The 22,626-nt window shown below is 38.2% G+C and overlaps 1 protein-coding gene across 1 annotated transcript in view; it reads right to left on the bottom strand.

The window, feature by feature from the left end:
• LOC129783107 (junction-mediating and -regulatory protein-like) overlaps positions 1 to 22,626 on the bottom strand; it is a 107,504-nt gene that overhangs the window by 35,716 nt on the left and 49,162 nt on the right. The window contains exons 2-4 of the mRNA XM_055792813.1: positions 15,414 to 15,587; positions 3,118 to 3,268; positions 728 to 897 (exon numbers count right to left, since the gene is read on the bottom strand). Coding sequence (XP_055648788.1) covers positions 728 to 897; positions 3,118 to 3,268; positions 15,414 to 15,587 — 495 coding nt within the window. The remainder of the gene's footprint in view (positions 1 to 727; positions 898 to 3,117; positions 3,269 to 15,413; positions 15,588 to 22,626) is intronic.

Consider the following 22,626-nt stretch of genomic DNA (forward strand, 5'->3'; position numbering starts at 1 on the left):
AACCAAGCAACTGATTGGATAAAATGTAAATTAACGTTAGTATGACAGAAAGCTCTTAGCACAGAATATCCATATGATAGCAAAATTTAAAAGAGAATTTACAGCATTTTTGCTTTTGAGGAGGTGCCATAAAATCCAATAAACGTGGGGAGTTTCTGCTAAGACATTTAAGCAGAGTTTAATGCATGCACTCTTTCCCCAGTAAAGCTGCAGCTAGTACAACCCCCTCTGGAAGACTGCCTTAATAATTAGGGTAAGCAGAGACAAAGAGTGCAGTACAACAGGCTAGTCATCTGTATATTTACTAATGTTCAGATACCTTCCATCTGGAATGTCAAAACTACTCCAAAAAGGTGATCATGCCTCCAAGAGCTAAAGTGTGAAGGTTACATAGCAGCAGATTTCTGTTCCTATCCCTTCTCTTCATTTTATTCATCTCAGTGGATAGCTGTAAACATTAACAGACTGACCAGGAAAAGGTGAACAGAAAGCATAAGTGGAACAAAACTCACCATACCTACACTGCAACTCCATTTGCCTAACATGATAGAATGTGGTAAAAGTTAAAATACAGGCTTTTATTATTAAAAGTGGAAAAATAATTACTTTCAAGTATGTTGGTTTTTGTTGTTTGTTATGGGTCTTTTTTCCCCCAAGTACATCAACATTCTTCAAGGTTTGTTTTTTTCTACGTTTTATTTTTCTATTTATTGGTATGAAAAATTACCTCCTCCTTCAGTGCATGTTTCTTCTGCTCCAAACAGATTTCTTTAGCACACATCAAATGCAAAGTCTCCTTAGAAACTGCATACTGAAGCTTTTCCATACGTTCCGCTGCTGCTGCCCATGCTGCCTTGCCAAATTTTTTCTGGTCTGCTCGCATTCGATCATACACAGCTAGAGAAGGGAAGAAAAAGCAGACAGCTTACCAGTCTACTCTTCAGATCACTAGTGATTCTACTGTAGAGACTATGCACACATTTGTATCCAAAAACATACAAAGTTCTCTTAGCAGAGAGTAGTCATTCTACGGAGCACTAACCTTCATCTCCAAGATGTAAGTACTCTTAGGATTTGTATAAATATGCAATTAGCTATTTGTTGATCATTTAATCATTATAATTCCAATTCTTGTTACCCAAAGAGAAACCATTCTGAATACATAGTACTTGAACACTTGAACCACACATTCAGAACTCTTGACTTAATAAAAATAACTGGTTAATATTACCATGGGGTCTTAAACCACATCCCAAATTTTCCCTGCTTCTGAAAGCCCCAATCATCAGCTACTAAAGTCTCCAGTTTCCCTTGATAACTTTTGCAGTGCAGTCATAAGTTTAACACAAATCTGCAGAGTGAAATAAGAATTACAGTTTAAAACAAAAATTCCAGCTTGAACTCAAGTGTGATTCTGTAAGAATACCAAATTAAATTTAAATAAGAACATTTTTTTTTTACCTCAAAATGCAGGTTCCTTTACAAAATTAACTCAAAATAACTAAACAAAATACAATCTGCCCTTAATATGTAGAGATGAACAAGAATATTTTCAGTAAGAGTTCAGAGTAGCAGTAGTCCCTTGCTCAATTCATACTTTCTCTTCTTGAGCACTAGACATCATCTAGGCTGACACACATGAGACTTTAATAATTTTTTAATATACGGAACAATCATATGATACTGTATGCTTAGCTTTGGAAGCAAAAGCCATGAGAGTCAGAACCAAAGGGGTAGCATTCAGTCCCTAGGTACTAGAAGATATTACATGCTGTCACTAGATAATAAAAAAATACCTTTTTGTTCTCATGTGTTTTTCCTCTGTCATCTGTTAATATTTTGGTATATAAAATCACCCTGTGATCAGCCAGAAGCCAAAAAAATGCAAAAACTAACAAAAAAGGCAAGCAATTTCTACACCAAAGGTCTATGGTTATCAACAGTCTCCAGGCATTTAATTTCCCAGTGTTTTTCCCTACAAACCTGACTGCTGTACATAAAAACAGCATGTAAACAAAATGAAAACTAAATAACTGCAAATATACATTCTCTATCAACTAATGGGGTATTCAACTTGCCTTTGTCATATTAGTAAAGGAACCAAATTGATTAAATACATTCAGAATTTGCTCCAATTAAATTCATTCCAACATTCTTGAAATGGTTTAGTCACTTTTTCAAAATGGTGGGTTTATGTTATCCTTAACTTGGGTTGTCACTGAAAGGAATCATTTTGCAGCAACTGCTTCTCTTGAGACAGATCTAGCAGTCATGCAGGGAGTGCCAGGAAACCTACCCATCAAAAAATATTTTCCCAGGGGTACAGCTCGTTTATCTGGTTGCACAGTCACTATCACCAAGGCAAAGAAACAAACAGGAACCCACACTCAGGCAGGGAAAGAGCAGGAAAAACTGTCAGTGGTAGCCCACAGTCAAACTAAAAGAGGTGACATGAAAGCACATCCCCAGATTTGTTTGCCCTAATAAACTCATTATTTAGGTTAAAATGGTACAAGGATGAGAGTGCAGATGAATACGCAAGTCATATGACCTGGTTTAACTGCACCAACTCTTTAGTAAAACTGATGCATTCTTCAAGTATAGAAATGCCAAGGTTATAACCATGAAGATTTACGAACAACAGAGCAGCTTTCACTGAGTAGTTAAACCGAGTTGTTGATTAATATTTAGAGCTATGAAAAAAATTACTTAAAAGCAGGGGAGACAAGAAAAGGAAATTAACTTAAAAGTAATAAACACTATGGTGGTCTGCCATATCAAGTATAGAAGACATAATCCATCAGGGTCTCTATGCTCCCCAAATCCTTTGCAAATGTACAGTGCAGCTAATATAATCACATTGAGAAGGTGGTTGTGAAACTATATTTTAAAATGTCTATTCTGCCTGCTTCTGAGGATGTTCTGAAAAGGCTTATTTGTGAAAAATTCTAATAGACACAGAATAAAAACCAAATGGGAATAACAACTGCATTTTCCTCATGGAGGACTGATGAAAAAAAATCAATCACACAGTAAGATACAGAACATGGTAAACATTAAATAAAATTTTAGAGACTGACTTGTTATTTGAAGTATAGGACAGTAGAAAATAGCTACCTTTCTGTGCTTTAGCTGTTATTTCAAAGTATTTAACTGTAAGGTCTTGAATAGAAAGCACAGACATGTGAGCTTTTCTCTGCCAATCAGCATCTTCTTTTTGTAGACTCTCAATTCTTCTGGGTCCTAGGTAGTCATTCTCTACCGAGATCTGAAAAGAAATCAGTCTATAATCAACAACTTAATTAATCGTTGCTATTTTGCCAACAGAAACCAGTTTCAGGGTAGCTAAGAAAGACAAACATAAAGGAGAGAAAACTACCAGCAAATCACCATGGCTTCTATTCAACAGAAAAAACTCTTTCAAGTGCTCCTTTCTGTTGAAAAAGTACACCAATGGTTTCATTTCTATTCTTACTGGAAGCACAACAAACTCAAATGTAAATTTGATCTGCCAGTATCTTTTTGTTAAATATCTTATCTTCAGATAACAAGCATGCTTCATCCAGACTTTCTTTCAGCCTGAAATATTCACCTAGGAGGTGATTGTTCCCCTGTACACTGCACTGCTGTGGCCCCACCTCAAGCACTGTGTGCAGTTTTGGGCACCTCAATATAAGAGGGACATCAAACTATTAGAGTGTGTCCAGAGGAGGGCGACCAAGATGGTGAAAGGTCTCAAGGGCAAGACTTAGGAGGAGCAGCTGAGGTCACTTGGCTTGTTCAGCTTGGAGAAGAGAAGGCTGAGGGGTGACCTCATTGCAGCCTATAACTTCCTCAAGGGGGGCAGCGGAGGGGGAGGTGCTGATCTCCTCTCTCTGGTGACCAGACACATGGAAATGGAATGAAGGTGCATCAGGGGACATTCAGATTGGACATTAGGAAAAGGCTCTTCACTGAGAGGTTGGTCAGTCCCTGGAACAGGCTCCCCAGGGAAGTGGTCACGGCACCAAGCCTGTCAGAGTTTAAAAGCATCTGGACAAAGCTCTTAATCATATGGTTTAGTTTGAGGTAGTCCTGCGATGAGCAGGGGCTTGGATTCAATGATCCTTATGGGTCCCTTCCAACTCAAGATATTCTATGATTCCATTCTGAAGTAAATGAATGCTCTTTAGTCAGAATGAAGCTGGGAAACTGGTCTCAAAGAGCTATTCCACTCTATAATTAAACTACATACAGTAGGTTTTTAAGTGACTTCAGGATCTACCTCTGCATATCCACTTAGCCCATATCTTTAGAGGGATGATTTTTAAAAGTAAAAATATATAGATGCCTTTATGTAATTGTTCATTTATTGAAAAATGTTTAAAGTCGTTTAATAAGGTATTTTAATCTATTTCTTATATATTTCCATAACCCTTAGAAAGGCAACAGGAAAAAAAGTGATCAAATGATAAGTGAATAATAATGTTAGTAGATAGGTTGTAACATGTAATTTGATGAAGCACATATGTACCATGATTTCCACAGGGAATGCTTATGAAAGGACAGACAAGAATTTCCAAATAAACATCAAACTATATGCATGTACCAGTGAATGATGACTGGTGAAGTTAATGCTTTCCGTTTGCACAGAACTCTGAAACAGCAAGTTCCTTTTTGAAGCAGGATAAAACCAATACAGTTAAGTTCTCCTTTTCTATTCCTTGGTAAAGATGAGGTAATTTGATACTGAAATTGACATGGGATCACTGACTAATGTAACATTCTTGTTAGCCATCATTTCTAAAAGAATAAGAAGCCTCAAGGTAACATTTCTTCATAAAGTTTTGCCTACAAAACATTATTCACACACAGTGCAAGCTGGAGAGATTTATGAAAGCACAGTACAATTGTATGTTTTTTCCCTAGAGCAAGTATTTAGAAGTAACAAAAATGGTAAGCACCTTTTCATTAACTGAAATCTATAGTATGTCATCCATACAGTCATTCATGCTGAGGGTATTTGTATGGCAAGGCACAGAAAACCCAAGAAGTCTTTGCTTTAGCAAAACCCATACAAGTATGCATATTTATGTGCGACCTTAAGCAGACTGTCCTGCAAAGCTTTAGAACCTGGGGAAACAAGGAAGAAGATGGTGCTGTAAATGTTTAAGAGGATGTACCAGTTCAAGGTGCTACAGTTACTGATGAATACCTTCCCTTAATGCATCCATTCATATACACATTAACATTTAAAAGACACCTAGCAGCATAATCCACAAATGACTACTGCCTGGAAGGAGGTCCCCAAAGCTGCATGAAGAAGAACAGACCAACATCATGCCTTGAGGCTGCAGCAATAGTAGCATGCTTAACAAAAGCCTGAACAGAGCCCCAGAAAGATACACGGGACAAGCATTTACCTAGTGCTGCTTAAGTTGACCTGCCCTGATGCTTAGCAGTCTTATAGCCTATACCTACACAGCTTGTTATCTAGCAAGACAGTCAAACTCTTAGAATTACTGACCATGAACATGAATGAGGATTCTTCTTGAAGTGTCTTGTAGTACAAGCAAAAGACTAAAGCACATCAAATGTTCATGACACGCAAGAACAATACAGAGAGACACTTCGACCTTTACATTCTGCAGCTTGGATAAGGCACACACACACACAATGTTAGCTTCCTGACTCTGAAGACATGAAATGATGAAGGAAGGAGCAGGCTCTCATTATTTCAAAGGTCCATTCAACAGGTAAAGACAGAATCCAAGTACCAGTGGGGAACAGTCTTTGACAGGTGAAAACCCCCAGCTGCTTCCTTAAGAAAGGTGGCTAGGTAGGAGCTGAGGATCAACCTTAAACTGAAAAGCTTGTTTCCTTCACATCTCACAAGTAGCCTAGGTTAATAGGAAGAGAACTTGGACCATTTGACCATAAAGAAATGGTAAGTTTAGTTCTTACTGCTATTGTTTAGGATATCCATGACCAGAGACCAGAGTACACTGCTTGTCCCAACAACCATTTAACAGATATGCCAGCCAGAGGCAACTGAGGTTCAAGGTGACAAATTCAGAATGAGAAAGTTCAAGAATAAGGGACAAGAGTCCTGGAAATCAAGAGCTGCAAATGCTCAGAAGATCCAGGCTCCCAGGCTGATTCCTGGAGTAAGAGTCCTCAGCCACAGAGATCTTTGTCATTCTTTGGATAGTCTAGTTAATTTCAGGATAACACACTGTGGCCACTTGCTAACAGCAGAAGGCATCTCAGACCACGCATGGGGCAGTAGGAGTCAAATGAATTAAAATTCAGGGAAGTTAACCATTTATCAGCTCGGCATTGTGTATTACATAGTCTTACCTAGAGCAGCCAGAGAGATTCTCATGCAAAGGGAAGGAAAGCAATCAAGTTACCTTAATATTTTACTTCATGAGAGGTTCTCATTTTGTGGAAAGCAGAGTGTCAGGAGACTCCAGAAAGGTATTCAATGAACACACTGCACTGTGTCCTTAAAGGCAGGTCCTTGCTTCTCAGCTTTGTTTCTATTAGGTCAATGGCTTTCTGAGTGACAGCAAACCACTTTGGTACTTTGGAAGTTGCAAACCACTCAGAAAGTCATTGATCTAATAGAATAAAATAGAGATTGTAACTTCCATGGTACCTAAGAAGTGTTCCTGCCCAAGCTCAAGGCTTCCTTTTCTGGTTTTGCCTGACATACACACTCTGTGGCCTCTGAGAGCCTCTCAATTGACCTGAACATGCTCCAGTACTCCCCAGGGGAAAAGCAATCTCTTCCCATCCAGTCAGCACATTCCACCTGATTCAATTTCTCTATCAAGAAATGAAACAAATAAAAATTGAGTTATTAAAAAACCCAACAAAATCAATGTAAAAGAAAATACTACTAGCAACCTTTCCAAAGGTAATGAATGTCATTCTTTATAATCTAAGCTCAATAGCTGTGATAAAATAAAAGATAGAGGGCATGCAAACAGCCACATTTGGCCATGTACCTGGCACAGATAGCCATACTGTGAATGTAAATACTGACAATTACCAATCACTTGAGAGAAGAATTATCTGTTTCCAAGTGCAACTTACCTAGAAAATTATTATAATCTCTCATTCATTAATAAAATTTATGCCTGTCATCCTTACAGGACAGCACAGACAATCGCTAGAGAAAACCAGAGATGAACAACTGAGACATAGTGGTAAAATATATATGATCCTCCTTGCCAAATGGCTGGCTGAGAATTAAGTCCCAGTGTCTTCATTTAGACTATACTTCCTTGATAGTGGATTCTGCTTAGCCCAGCATAGCGCCACTACAACAAATATATACAAATATATATTAAATCATAATATTCAATTTAAATAATATATTTTGGATATATTTATATAGGAGATATAAATAATTTAGAGTTGTATCTTATAGTAGGAACTAGAAAGTAGGCCCATGGAAAAAAATGGTAGTTTAATTAAGAGAAGACCACAGCTGTAATAAGGAGAAAAGTTGGGGAGGAAAGAGAGGCAACCCGCCTCTGAAGGTCGCAACTTATGAAAAACATACGGCAGCTTGCCTCCCCACCTACACCACCTTCATGAAATGAAGGAAGAGACCACTCTCTCAAACCTACAGTTTATCCTAGCTGAGAATTTAAAGTGGAAAAGGGAAACACACGTGGACCATTAAATAGCAACAGAAACAGTCTCATGAGTTTTGGAGACTTTCTTTTCTACATTATCTTCAATAATTAATCACTTTTAATAAATATATCTGTGAAGACAATAATTCTCATTATGGAATTAAAAGAAATTCTTATGTGCTTCTGCATTCCATTACAATTTGCAATGCATGCATAACATGTTTATGCTTCATTTTGCTCACTGCATATCTTTATGATGCCAGCATACTTTATTTTTATAGTCCATAAAAGAGCACAGGTCATTTTATAGACTGAACAGAAACATATTATTGGAATAACTATTGTCCATGTTAGATATGACTAAGAAAAGACACCAGAGAATTTAAATGGAAAGAGTGAGGAAAGAAAAACTAAGAAGTGCTGTCATCTAAATTATACTTCTTTTAAACATACATATCTGCTTTCAATTCAGTAAAAAAATATTTTAATTAAAAATTAAGAAACTCTGGTATAGTTTTTTCTAACCTAAAAAGCTTTTTGGTTGCCTACCGTTTTCTCAAATTCACTTTTTGGTCTGGAAATTCCTTATTTAGACTTGAATTTCTGGAGAAAGTATGGTCTAACAGAAAAACCTCTCATCTCACAACTAGATTACATATCCAAATCTACAGTTTCCTTTCTAGTAATTTTTTCTCAAAAAGCCCATTCCAAATAATTCTTCCTAAAAACCCTCCTATATCCTCATTGAGAATAAATCAAGCCCCATGGTAAAACTGGCTAGGATAAAATTATTTTTTTTGTGTGTGAAGATGAGATTCACTTTAAAAGACTCACATTTTGCAAGCTTTACTTCAGATAATGCTTTGAAACTAAGAAAATTATGACAGCTTTCACAAAAAGTGGTTGTTGGAAGGCACAAAAGAAGAGGAAGAAACAGCAGAAGCTTTTTAACTTCAACACATCATGTACACATCTACTTCCATTGGCTATTGCTTCAGAGTAATAAAACATAAAAGAACAAAGTTTTACACCCTATAGAATTATTTCCAAAAGAAAACCAATTAGTTCTTCCGAGGAAACAAACTGAAAGGAGGTCCCTAGTCTATCCTGTGAGCAAGTGAGAATGAAACAGAGAGGCAAGACTCTTATACTGGAGCACAGAAACATTCTCTGGAAAATTTTAGATTGCTATGATGTTGAATTTTGAAGAGAGTAAAGTAAGCTTTACTGTGAGAAGACATAAGAAACAGGTCTTCAACTAGCTTTTCTGGATTCTGTACTTGTTCAGGGGTGAAGTTCCAAAACAGTGGAGGTGCACACTGTTGGAGATACTTGCCCATACTATCCCACACACCCTGCCACTCATAACTATCCAGCTTTGGGGCAGATCTCGGGGTAGTATTCTTAAATAGTTGTTTAACCTTAAACAAGACCTGGAACACATTCAGCATTCCCAGCAATAGAATCATGCTGGTTTCAACATACCAAGGATATTCAAAATTTTCAAAATTCTCAAACACTTCTGTAATTAATCTGGTGGGGAAGGGCAAGATGTGTTAGGATGTCTCCTCTATAGGCTGGCTTTCTGTAGAGAGCTTTATGGCAAGTGCTGGAGGCCACAATGCCTGTGAAGGACCTTGAAGGCTGAATGCCCAGAAGAAAAACGGGATATGAAGCAAGGCTGGAGCAGATGCAAGATGCTACATCGGTGACTGGTTGAGAACATGAAACTCACAGAGATAAGAAGGAAGAAAAAAAAATGCAAGAAGTTCAGTGTGTTTGTAGCTTAGTAATTAACCAATGAAATATAGCCAAGAAGCGTGTGAACAGTATTGATTAACCAATGATATTTTAGTATGGTGCGCATGAACAGCAAACGTGGATATGTAAGCATGGGTTTTGGACTAATAAAAGGTCTTCTGGTTGGATTCAGGAGTCAGTGTCTTCATCTCCTCAGCTTTCCAATCAGAAAAGGCTAAAGTTGTAATTATTAGTAGTTCCCATCAGATGACTCCCAAATACAGAGGTGATGGCAATGCTGAGTACAGAGACCAGACCAGTTTCACAACCAGCAATTCTATCATATCACAAGCCAGTATTACAAAGTGTAACAAAACAAGAACCTTAGCCCAGGCACCAAGGGTGATAAATAGCAAAATAGGGAACACATACTGCAAGTGAGGTGTTATATAATGCAACTCTGAGAACAAGCACAACAACTCTGAGAGCAAATAAATCAACAGTGTGACCAGCAACTATTAAACAAATACAATGAATTCTTATAACAAATTTGTTCTAATGTACTCTGGTCAGATCTGTTGTAATCTCCACCTTTTGAGCCCCAGTTGGACAACAGAAAGGAGTGTTGTGGTTTAACCCCAGTTGACAACTAGATACCACATAGCCACTCACTCACTCCCCTCACCCCCCACACCCCCTGGTGGGACGGGGAGGAGAATCAGAAAAAGGTAAAACCTGTGGGTTAAGAAGAGTTTAATAATTGAAATAAAGTAAAATATATTATTATTAATAATAATAGTAATGAAAAACGAGATAACAAATAGAGAAAGAGAAATAAAACTCAAGGACAAAAACCAAGTGATGCACAATATAATTGCTCACCACCCACTGATCAATGCCCAGCTAGTCCCCAAGCAGCAATCCATCCTCCCCCTGGCCAACTCCCCCCAGTTTTATATACTCAGCATGATGTCATATGGTATGGAATATCCCTTTGGCCAGTTTGGGTCAGCTGTCCTGGCTGTGTCCTCTCCCAATTTCTTGTGCCCCTCCAGCCTTCTCACTGGCAGGGCATGAGAAACTGAAAAGTCCTTGACTTAGTACAAACATTACCCAGCAACAACTAAGAACATCAGTGTGTTATCAACATTATTCTCATCCTAAATCCAAAATACAGTACTGTACCAGCTACTAGGAAGAAAATTAATTCTCCCAGCTGAAACCAGGACAGAAGCATTGATGTCCACTCCCTTCCCAAAAAGATCTTCAGTTGACTCAAGGACTTTTTTTCCCCAAGTATTTCTCTTAAGTAATTTTTAAATAATTCTCTCTGTTTTGCTAGCTATCCTCATCACTAAACTTATGTTCTCCTTTGAACTTGTTTCATATTTTTTAAAAAATAAACTAAAAGTTAAACTGTTCAGTGCAACATAATTTATTTCAAAGTATTTCATTTTACACAAATCAAAGTCAAAATAGCCATAAGTCATAACTGCACTTCATCACCAAGTAGTAAACCAACAAATAAATCCATAGACATTTGAACCAGTTAGATATTGAACTACACTAGTATCTGCTTAATGGAGCTTGAAAGAGAAGTACAACATAGACTAATAATTCATTTTTTTGGAATTGTAGAATGCTTTATCAAGCTATATCCAGCTCTCTTATTTCTAGTGCTAGACCTCAACATTAGTATATTTAAAGTCCTTAAAATCCCATCACATTTAAGTAAATTAACATGTCAGTGAAGATACGAAATATGTATTCAATGAAACTAAGAATGCTTTTAAATGTTTAATGTATAACTACATTTTAATGTTATGATTTCCTGAAGATTAATTGAGAGATTATGATGACTGTAGTCTCTCACCTGTATCAAGATATTATCAGTGCTCAGTTAGTTAAGCAAATCCTGTCCAACTCAGACCTTCAAAAATGCTTGTGTCAGCTTTGCTGGCATCTATGTGTAGGTTATATAACTTATTTTACATTTTATCTGTAGTCTAATACGAAGCCCATTTAAAAAAAGAGAAAAAAGCATGAACAAAAGGAAGCCTCCCATTGATTTCACCTGGCCTTTGATCAAACACAGTGCCTACTCACCATGACTGTGAAGTACTGGTCCACAATTCTAAGACCATAAAAATTCAAAGAAGGTATTTTCTTTCTCTGTGAAGGCCAGTGAATACAACTGTACATACGTAAAAGGCTTTGGGGTTTTGCCCATGGATTTATTCTTCTGAAAGATTTATTTTTTTTATTTTTTTAAATAACCATATTTGGCAACCTCTATCAAAGACCACTTTATATCTTGGTCTTAAAGGGCTTAAGGCTTTATCCTATTAGTTTGTCAGTAAGTTCTATAGCTAAATATCAACCACTAGAACTGGTCCTTCCTCTCCATACTTTCAGAAGAAGACTGCAGTATATATGGAGGATCTGAAAAATATAAGATTTAACTATCTATCTGAAATCAAAGGCACCAAAGCACAGGTGGCTAACTCTGCTTCTTCCAAATTTTAGGAGAAGTATTTCACCTTCAGGTTTCCAGCTACTGATGCCTACTACTTCCCACTTTTCTGCTATGGCAATGTGTATTCTTAATATACAAAAAATTGCTAAATTTTCACAGGGAAATTATCCATTTTGATAAATGAAAAATTTGTGGGTATAAATGTGAAACATTTTTAAGATCAAAAATATTACAGCTTTTTTTAGTTCATTAGAAGTCTGATTTCTAGCAAAAAGAGCATCTTAAAATCCATTTAGAATTCAAAATGCTAGATAAAATAATCTATAAATATTGTTTGCACTCTGGTTTTCAGTTTATACTTGTCTTCAGAATTTTGGTGGAAATATACAGATAGCAAAACATATAATACAACATTTGAATATCAAGCTTCACTTGCCTGGTGCCTATGTTACATCCTAGAGTCTGAAATTAGAAGAAATGGAAAAGTAATCCAAACAGTGAAATTAACATGCTAAAACTCACTGGTTGAATGTCTTTACATATTATTACATCTAAACAAGCAACAGTCCAGAAATAGTGACATTTAAAAATGTCTATACAAATTCAGCACAGCTTTTATATGTATATAAATTACAATACCATCTTCAATTCCTTTATTATACCTTCTCCAGCATTCTGTGAACATAATTACAGTTCTGAGTGTTTGTCTGGTTTATCAATACAACCTTTCACACTTACCATACAAAATATGGTCATACTAGACATACAGAATATGTCTAGTAAGCATATCTTACATTTTAATCTTGAACTGAATACAGCATTGCTTCTTTGGTGAGCATTTCTCAATTTGATAATACAGTTCACTACAAATTGGCTTTTATTTGTGTGTCCCCCAAAGGCCTTGGGGCGAGCAGGATTATTCCCATATTATTTAAAAAACAGAATAGTAGGTCCCAAACACTGCTGTGTTTGCTATGTTCACTTTTTTCAAGAATGCATGATATCTGGTAAGCATTTTGCCATGTTTAGAAGGAGGCCCCCATGGATTTGAGCAGCACTTACAAATATTAAGCATTTCTAAAAACAAAACTAGGTTACTTGAAGCTATGAACCCAAATAAAAGAGAAACATCACTGCTGAATGCATTGTTATAGGGTCTGATGACTAGTACATAATTGAATAGAAATTTTGGCAGAAGTCAGTTTTCCAGAGTTGTACTCCACTTCATAATAAGCCATCCTTTTCTCCTTCCACAATCTTCTACCTTTTTCATTATGTTTTCCAAATTCAGCAATATTTAAGTGCTGCACAGTACAGCTTTCATTCCTCACCCATACTAAACGATCCATCCTTCACACTAAATGAGGCAAAATACACCTGAAAATCTAGCATACAATCAAGATAAAAGATAAAAAGAAAAAGAAAAAAAGACTTCTATCATGGACAACAGTAATCTGCATTTTCAAGTTTCTAAATGTTTGTTATGAACTTTTGTTCTGTTTTTTTCCAAAGAAGGAATCTGCAGAGAATTCAGCTGTCCTACTCTAATGAGGCTCTTCTGAACACACAGAATTTGGTGGGTTTTTTCTCCCTTCCCTCCTGTAGGCTTGTCTCTTGCCTAAAGTTTCACAGCAACAGCAGAAATTTAACACCCAGATGATACATCTTCCATTTTTTAGGTCTTGCTCCAAGAGGACACTAAATACTGTTCTCAAAGATTATAGGCAAAGCAATTAATTTCCTCCTGATCTCACCCTGAAAACAAATAAACTAATTAAAATACTTATTTAAAAACCTAAATTCTTAAAAAACTAAAACAACTTCTCCACAAATCAAAGACAGATACCTAATACAGAAAAACTCTAAAAATGTTAAATAAATTACAGAAGGCATAGTCAATCTTGAGTAAATACTGATTTTTTTTATTCAAGCTTAATTATTCTTGTAAGTTTTTTCATTTTAGTAACTCATTCTGTAGTTTCTTCCATCCTTACCTTGCCCTATATTCAAACTTATCTTTCTCCTTGTCAGTCTTTATATTTAAATAGTATTGTGTTCACAACTCCCATTTCACTGAGGTATTAAGCATCAGAAATACTCCTGTTATGCATGAAAATGGAGCTAATCCCTGTCATAAGGGTTTACAGAAACCTAAGAATCTTTGTTCCATTATTAAGCCATCCAGAAAAATATACAGCAAGTTAACACAAACCATTGCATGCACAATTTCTGTTTATAAACCAGTTCCTCTACCCTAGCTACCCAGTGTAACATTTTGTCATCATAGATACAAGTACTACTTTCTCTCAAACAACAGAAAAAGAAAGGAAGAAAAAGAAAGAAAAAAAAGATGGCATCTTTCTCTACCATATAATACAGATGACCAAGTTTTATAACTCAAAAATTGCCAAGTTAGGAAGAGAACTTAATGTCCGTAGAAGTAACTATGTACAACTAAAGTAATTAACCACAGAACATGCCCCTGAAGTTTACCAAGGTTATTCTTTCAGGGAAAATAATCTTAATTCATGTTCCATACTCAATATGATATTTATCTTCTGTTGCTTGACAAAAGAACAAAAAAAAATTCAATTAAAAAAAATCTTTTCCTGTGCTACAGCTACAAATTCAGATAAAATGGGAACTATTTCATCAATCTGAAGAAGGATTATTAAATGGATTGTGCATAATCTTCAACAGTATAAAACACCTGCAAAAAATATTCATCCCAGTTCTCTATGCAGCAACATTTATCATTCAGGGGGGAAAAGCACTTTTAGTTCAAATATCATTACATTATCTCACAGAGTTAGTTTCAGATTGCTGAACTTTCTGAAAAATTACCTTATAGACACAACAATAGCTCAAAAGAAAAACTAGTTTTGGAACTGTAAGTCTTCTCGCCTGCCTCCCTCATTCTATACTCAAAGACAGAGAAAAATAGTATATTTTAAAATTGAAACCAGTAAAAACAATGTTGGCTAACTGAATAAGGTGTCAAACAATGACATTTGCAATACAGGTTAAAGGAAGCAAACCCATTCTTCAGTTGGTTATACTTTTTTAGCTCTTCAGAAAATAAACTGTTAAAGTGTTACAACAAATTACATATTTTTAATATGCTTCCATGTTTAAGTGTTTCACAACGTGAGATGAGAAGCTACTGATGTCTTATGGTTTATCAGATTATCTCAGAAAACTACAAAGAAAAGTAAACTTCCTGTAGTATCTTTTAAAAGAATTAACAATCACATAGACACACATACATGTGCCTCTCTCTGTTTTATGTATTAGTATTTCCAGTAATCACAATATTGTAAGTTTCACCTATTAAATTCAACAGTGAATTTAAATAGTCAAACATACTAAGTTAAACAGTTCATGGTTAGCTACATATCAGAGACATTCTCACTCTTCAAAAGCACTCCTCTGAGTGAAAGAACCAGAAAAATAGGGTCAACATTTAGTGGAGAAACCATCACTTCATATACTGCATAATAAAAATAGTAAATAGTAACTGAAAAACATTATTTCCCCATTAATAAGAAGTCCAGTTACCTTTACCATACCTTTATCTGCTGTCTTCTAAGCATTGCAAGTTCCCTCATGTCTCGGAATGGTTGTAGTAAGTATTGGTAGAGCTCCATGGTAGCTTCTGCAAGACTACTGTAGGCTTCATCTTCCATTTGATACAGTTCAAGCAGCTCTACCATGCTTTCCGTGTTCTTATGTTTTTCCAGAAGCTGTAAAAAAAAAAAAAAGTGCTAGTTTTAGTGAATGTGTTCAAAGATTCCTGCTAAGTGACAGTCAATAAAAAAAACAACCATCATTTTTAGCCTATCCTTTTGTATTACCTTCTCTACCCCACAAAATCATCGCTCAGACATTCAATTAAAAACAAAATCTTAAACCCCACCGACATCTTTCATTTAGTCAGTCAAGCATGAGTGCATGTCTGATAAGCTTAACTCAAAATGTGCACCATTTCTATTCATTGCTTCTTTTCAAAAATCTTTGGAAGGTAATGAGTATGAGCACAAAGACAGCAAGGAAAGCAACTTAGTACAACAATCTATAACACAGCAACCAGATAAGATACTTCACACATTTCCCACTGAGGGGAGGAGTGATAGGAAAGGACACAAAAGAGGAGAAGTCACATTATGATCTTCCTAGGCTTTTTTTTTCCTCCTATTCAGTACTTTGGACCTGTAAAACCCCATTATATCAGTGCAGCTCCAGACACAAACGCAGACCAATCTAATCCTGGTCTAGGGACTCCCCACTAGGATGGCAAGCAGTGTGAAACAGATGCAACGTGAAACGGTTCCGCTCACTTATGTCTTGCCAGAATGGGTTAGAATTCCTTTTCACAGTATCAAGAGTAAAGTCAGCCCTATCACTCTGTCTAGGAAAACATCCTCTGGAGACTGGAGCAGAAGCCTTCCTGGAAGACTTTTTACTTGTGATTGGTTTTCCTTGTAGTTCACGCACTCGGGCCTCCAGGACTGAGGTATGTTTTCTACCCCATCTCCTCATGTCCTCCCCATGGTCTCGTAGATAAAACCACAGGGCACCCCGTGGTGTATATTTTCTATATCCTCCCTCCAAAACAGAAGGGCGTCTATGGTTGATAGCTGAGATGCGAGTCTTTAGTGGTGGAAAGTAGGACATATTCTTGTCAAGCCACTGGATCAGACTCTCCACATCTGAGATGATGGAGATAGAGACACTATCTTCATAATCCTGGAGATGATGAACCACTTCATCCACTGTTGGTGGTACGGTGTTTGACCAACCCATTACAGCCAATGAGTTGGCATATGCTGATAGTATGCTCTGTACCAATTTCTACCACATGGGATGTGTGTATCAGACTTCATCAGGATCTGTGGGTGACTGTGGATCATTCAAGTTATAATAGATCATCTCTTTCACAGCTAATTCCCTCAACTACTGAATACCCTTCTCTGTTTCAGTCCACCTGCTTGGGGGACATGTAATATCCTCCTTGTAGGGATAACTTTCCTTCATGCTTGACAGGAGTCACTTCCAAAGACTGATGATTTGCACTCCTTTTCCAATTGCCCTATCAATGCCCCCTTCTTTAGAAAGTGATCCCAGCTGCTTGGCTTCCCTATCCTCCAAGTCTATTCTATTAGCCCCATTATCCCAGCATCAAAGCAACAAACTGAGAATTTGTTCACCTGATTGACAGGCATAATTTTTCTGCATATCCCACAGTTCAAAGATAAGGATCGAGAGGTTACCTCTTGTTTGCTTTCTTCATCTTCTTCACATGATGAGCTTGCGCCTTCATTCTCCTTTACCAAAGGAGCTGCTTCCCATTTCTTTTATCTACAGGGGCCACTAACAATGACACCAGTCAGTCTTCTGCATCATTCATTGTGGGGGCAAAAGTAGCTGGAATACCTGCCACAGGGGTTAGAGTAGCTGCAGTGCTGGCTGCAGTGGCTGGAGCAGGGGCAGCTACAGCACCTGCCACAGGAACTGGAGTGGCTACAGAGGGTGGAGGGGCAGCTGGAGCAGCTGCAGCAGGGACTGGAGTAGTAGTTACAGTTTATTGCTTAGAATTCCACCAGTTCCAGGACATGAAAAGTGCATTCAGTATTCCTATCACTAGGTTCAGGACTGACACTATGGGGCTTCCAGCAAGCCAAAGATACTCAGAGTCTCCTAAAATCCTAAATGTTTTCTAGAGAGCTTTATAGCAAGTGCTGGAGGCCACGATGCTTGTGAAGGACCCTGAAGGCTAAAAAGGAAAGAAAAATAAGGTTGGCTGAACACCTGGAAGAAAAACAGGATATGAAGTGAGGCTGGAGCAGATGCGCGACGCCACTTCAGCAGATAGCTGAGAACATGAAACTCACAGAGATAAGAAAGAAGAGAGGAAAAGAAATGCAAGAAGTTCAGTGTGTTTGTAGATTAGTAATTAACCAATTATATGTGTTGCAGCACAAAAAACCTAGTAGGCTGCAACAAGGCTTTACCATTGGTCAGATTCTACTGTCTGTGTTGTATTTCCTTCCTCCAGAAGTCAAACCACACTAGTCCTCACCCATTCAACCCTTTACAGTAGGTTAACACATTTAATCCATTAAAGGGCTATTTAAACACTTAGCAGGAATGAGCTACAGCTGCACATCATCCATGTCAACCAAGCCACTGCCTTCTAGGCAAGGCCACAGCTGCATATTATCAATGCTAATCAACCCACTATCTTCATTCCTCTACAATTCCCCCTTTTTGTTTATAACCAAAAACGCTGTGTCTGTCATCCATTGTAGGGCCCTTGGCAGGAGGTGTGGAAAGGCTGTTCAGGTTGAGTTAAGAAGGCACAAAGCTATGTCTGATTCAGGCTCTGCATCAGGGTCACCCAGACATTGTGACTACCCTCTCAAGGGATCTATGGGACAGCCGGTATCTGATGTCCTCTTATCAATTCTAGGATCTGAAACAGGCTTAACACACCTAGCAGGAAACCAACACAGCCCTGCATCTGTGGAGACATAAGCATACCCTCATCCCCAGGTAATTAAATCCCACAGGCCTGTCCATTTTCCTGTCTGTAGGTCTCACATTAAGACCTTTGCTCAGATAGGAGGATCTCCTCCCTGCAAAGACAAGAAATGAGAGATAATCACAGGACATTCTTTCCCAGCCAGCACAGTCAAATAATTCAATGTATACACAGCTTTCCATAGATGAGCACACAGAGTCTCAGAACACATTCCCCCTTTTTGTTTTTCAAGAAGTAGCTTTAAAGGGTGATGAACACATTCCACAATGGCTTGGCCAGTTGGGGAATGCGAATGCCAGTAACATGTTCTACCCCCCAAGAGGCAAGGAATTTGGCCATGCATGCAGATGAATATGCTGGTCCATTGTCTGTCTTGAGATGCTTTGGAACCCCCAGAGCAGCCCAAGCCTGTCAAAGATGTGAAATGGCATCCAGAGCCTTCTCCCCAGTATGGGCCGATGCCCACACGACTTTTGAGAAGGTATCAACGGAGACATGAACATACTGTAAACGACCAAAAGAAGGCACATGTGTGACATCAGTTTGCCACAGATCCAAGGACTGATATCCATGTGGATTGACCCCTCGTGGAAACATCAGTCCAGGATCCAATCGCTGACACTCTAGACAAGCAGCGATGATGGATTTTGCATCCGCAAAAGATATTCTAAATTGACGGACCAGTGCCTGAGCCCCCTGATGAAAAAAAATGATGAGATATGAGGGCCTGTCGTATCAGATCTGGCACTGGAGGAGTCTAAGTGGGAGCTGCAAGAGCATCAGCACAGGCATTTCCTTCACAGATGAATCGTGGCAATCCGGTGTGATTACAGACATGCAGAACGTAATATCTACGTGTACGCTGACTCACTATTACCCATAATGTTTTTAATAAAAAAAATAGTCGTTCTGAATTTACCTCCTTAAGCAGTGCACGGTCAATGCGTTGCGCAACATCCGCAACATAAGCAGAGTCTGTAACAATGTTTACAGCACATCAAGAAAATGTTTTAAAGGCAACAATGACAACACTAGGTTCAACCAATTGAGGTGACCCCTGTGTCAAGTGTATCAATTCTTGCCATTGCTTCCCATCATACCAAGTGACCACTGCCTCTCCCGATTTCCCAGAACCATCTGTAAAGACTGTAGGGCCGTACACTGGGCTTTCTGCTACCAGCGGCTTTTGAAGTATTTCTATGTCCGAATAAGTTTGTAAGAATTTATAACTGGGAAGATGATAGGATATTTGTCCCTTGAATCCTTACAGATCCAACTGAAATGGTAAACTGTTGGCCAAACACCAGCTTACATAATCACATTCAATGGGAATTATCGAGTAATAGGGATCTTGGCCCATGAGCTGAACGCACCGTGTACATACTTTGGTGATGATTTTTGATACTGGTTTGTGGATAACTGGCTAGCTGAAAAGGGTCACATAGACATAGTCCAGCTGGCTGGACAAAAATGCACATCGCTCTCAGCTTATCTGAAGTAAAGCAAAAATACACTGTCTTTGGCTGTCCTTGTTACACAATAACAGGAAGATTTTGGTGGGAAAAGAATGTTGCAGGTGGGAACAGAAAACTACAGAAGAGAAACTAGGGGCGGGCTTGGTATTTAGGCAACTAACCAATAATGAGCTTAACTTTTGTAATATGTATGAGCTAATTATAACAAGGCATAAAAGGTGACTGTAAGGGACAATAAACGAAGTCTGCTGCTCACTCATATTGAGTGACTGTGTCTTCCCTCCGTCGCGACAAATGGCGCCCGAACAGGGACCCTAGAGAGGGCTGAACCTGCGAGCCACGGTTCGACGGAGATTCGGGTACCGGTGCTGAAAGCAGCGCAGGAGGCGGAAGGGCACAGTCCCCGCGCCCGGGAGCACCTACAGAGGGTCCCGCCGGCCACGCGTCGCCGAAGTCTCGCAAAGGCTGCAACAGCGCTGACGAAGGTATGGAGAGACAAGCGACGTACGATTCGCTCATATGCTTTTTAGAAAAGCGGAGCGTTCGGGACATAGATTGTAACAAGGAATTCCTCGGGTTATTAGCGTATGGGATAGCATCCGGGACCCCCGCGGCAGCGGCGAGCGGCGGCGTGCGGCCCGGCAGGCCCCGTCCCGGCCGCGGTTTCTCTCCGAGGCGGCACCCCCCCCCCTCCACCCCCCCCCGCTCCGATCGGCGCCATGGCGATGCAAGCGGCCAAGCGAGCTAACATCCGGCTGCCCCCAGAGGTCAATCGGACCCTTTATATTCGGAACCTGCCGTATGAAATCACAGCGGAGGAAATGTATGATATGTTTGGGAAATACGCACCTATTCGACAAATCAGAGTTGGAAACACTCCTGAAACAAGAGGAACAGCTTAAGCTTCTCAAGGAAAAATACGGACTTGATTACAAACCCACAAAAAAAAAAAAAAAAAAAAAAAAAAAAAAAAAAAAAAGGTGCTTCAGATGTCACCTACAAGAAATGGGTTTCTGCCTTGACCTAGCAAACATCTCTGTGCTTAAAGAGAAGCCTTTTTGCCTTGATGGAGATAATTTATTCTGTATTCTGTATTTATGCTGTATTCTGAATGTGGAAATTGGTTGGGACTAGGAGGCTGGCTTAAAGGCATTTTGCAAACGGGATTATTATTTTTGATCATTATTGTAATAATAGTTTCTTGATCAAAACCAGCCAACACTATTTGTAAGCATTAGGCATATCTGAAGAGAATGCCTTTATTTGAATCAGCAGTTAAGGTGTAGTTTAGTCTGATGCTGTGGTTTTATCTGCTTCTGGTGAATTTTTGAAGTGATGAAATCAGAGATACAAGGTATACTAAGAGTTATGAGGTAATAAGGTAATAATCTAAGTAAGAGTGCTGTCTTTTATATCTACAAGTGCAATATGCTTTTATGTAGCAGAGAGAAACTTTAACAATACTGTTGCTTGAGCAAGATGTGCATGTGACAACTTGGGAAAAGGGATATCACAACTGGAGTGCAACAGTGTTTCTATGTCTGGCAGAGTGAAATCTTTCAAGACCTGAGTTTAGATAGTCTAAAATAAATTGTTAGCATTCAGAAAACCCATCTTAAGCCTCTTTTGCTTACATAGTGTTATGGAAGTCAACTACTATTGTAGAGAATTAATGTTTTTTTAATACATATTAACAAATACTACTATTTTAACTTGAGGCAGTTGAGTGAGAAATACGTGTAGCATTTGAGGGAATGTCAGCATAAATCGCACTTACAGTAAGACTGCATTTTTAATTACTGTACTCGTTAAGATTCGATGATGCCATAAGGCTAAGACCTTATATCACAGATTGGTTCTGAACTAAAAGGTGTGTGCACATGTAGATATGCACATTTGTGTTATTTTCCTTAATTGGCTACAAAATAATATAATTAGGTTGGGGACTAGATCTTGGGAATTTACCTATTATACTTCTGTTTGTTAAGGAACGTGCATAACATACAGCACCCATGTAGGCTTGGCTTGTGGCATAGTTGTCAAATTTAGCATAGACATTCAGACAGATAAGCAACGTACTCTTCTTGTGTGTATCACCTACAAGCCATTATGGCTTAGTGTGTAAATCTGTATGTAACTATTGAAAAATCCCCTTATGAATGTATATAGCTTAGAACTAATTTTTTCCCTTTGTTAATTCTTTGATATCAATGAGGTATTCTTCAGAAAATGTATGGACTGGTTGGTTGCATAAGGGCAGTTGTTATTTGGACAGAAAATTGTTAATGGTCAGGGATTTTCCACTAAAATATTTGCAAATAGTCCTAGTCAAACATCAGTTTGGTTTCTTTTGGGGTTTTGAGCTTGCATTAGTCCATGTTCAGAACTTTAAAATTACCTTTGAATTTTTTAAACTTTTTATATTACTGGAACAGAAAGAACATCTAAATTAAAGCTTCAAGCTAACTTTATTTTTCAAGTATTTCAGGAATTATACTTCTGAACTGAGATTTTATAAGTTGGCTGTGTATTTTCCTGTGTTAAAACGCTGTTATTGAAAATGGTCAACCAAGCCTATGTCGCCCAAAATAAAAACGGGGGAATTGTGGATAACTGGCTAGCTGAAAAGGGTCACATAGACATAGTCCAGCTGGCTGGACAAAAATGCACATCGCTCTCAGCTTATCTGAAGTAAAGCAAAATACACTGTCTTTGGCTGTCCTTGTTACACAATAACAGGAAGATTTTGGTGGGAAAAGAATGTTG

The sequence above is a fragment of the Falco peregrinus genome, chromosome W (genome assembly GCF_023634155.1).
Source record: "Falco peregrinus isolate bFalPer1 chromosome W, bFalPer1.pri, whole genome shotgun sequence".
Classification (NCBI taxonomy): Eukaryota; Metazoa; Chordata; class Aves; order Falconiformes; family Falconidae; genus Falco; species Falco peregrinus.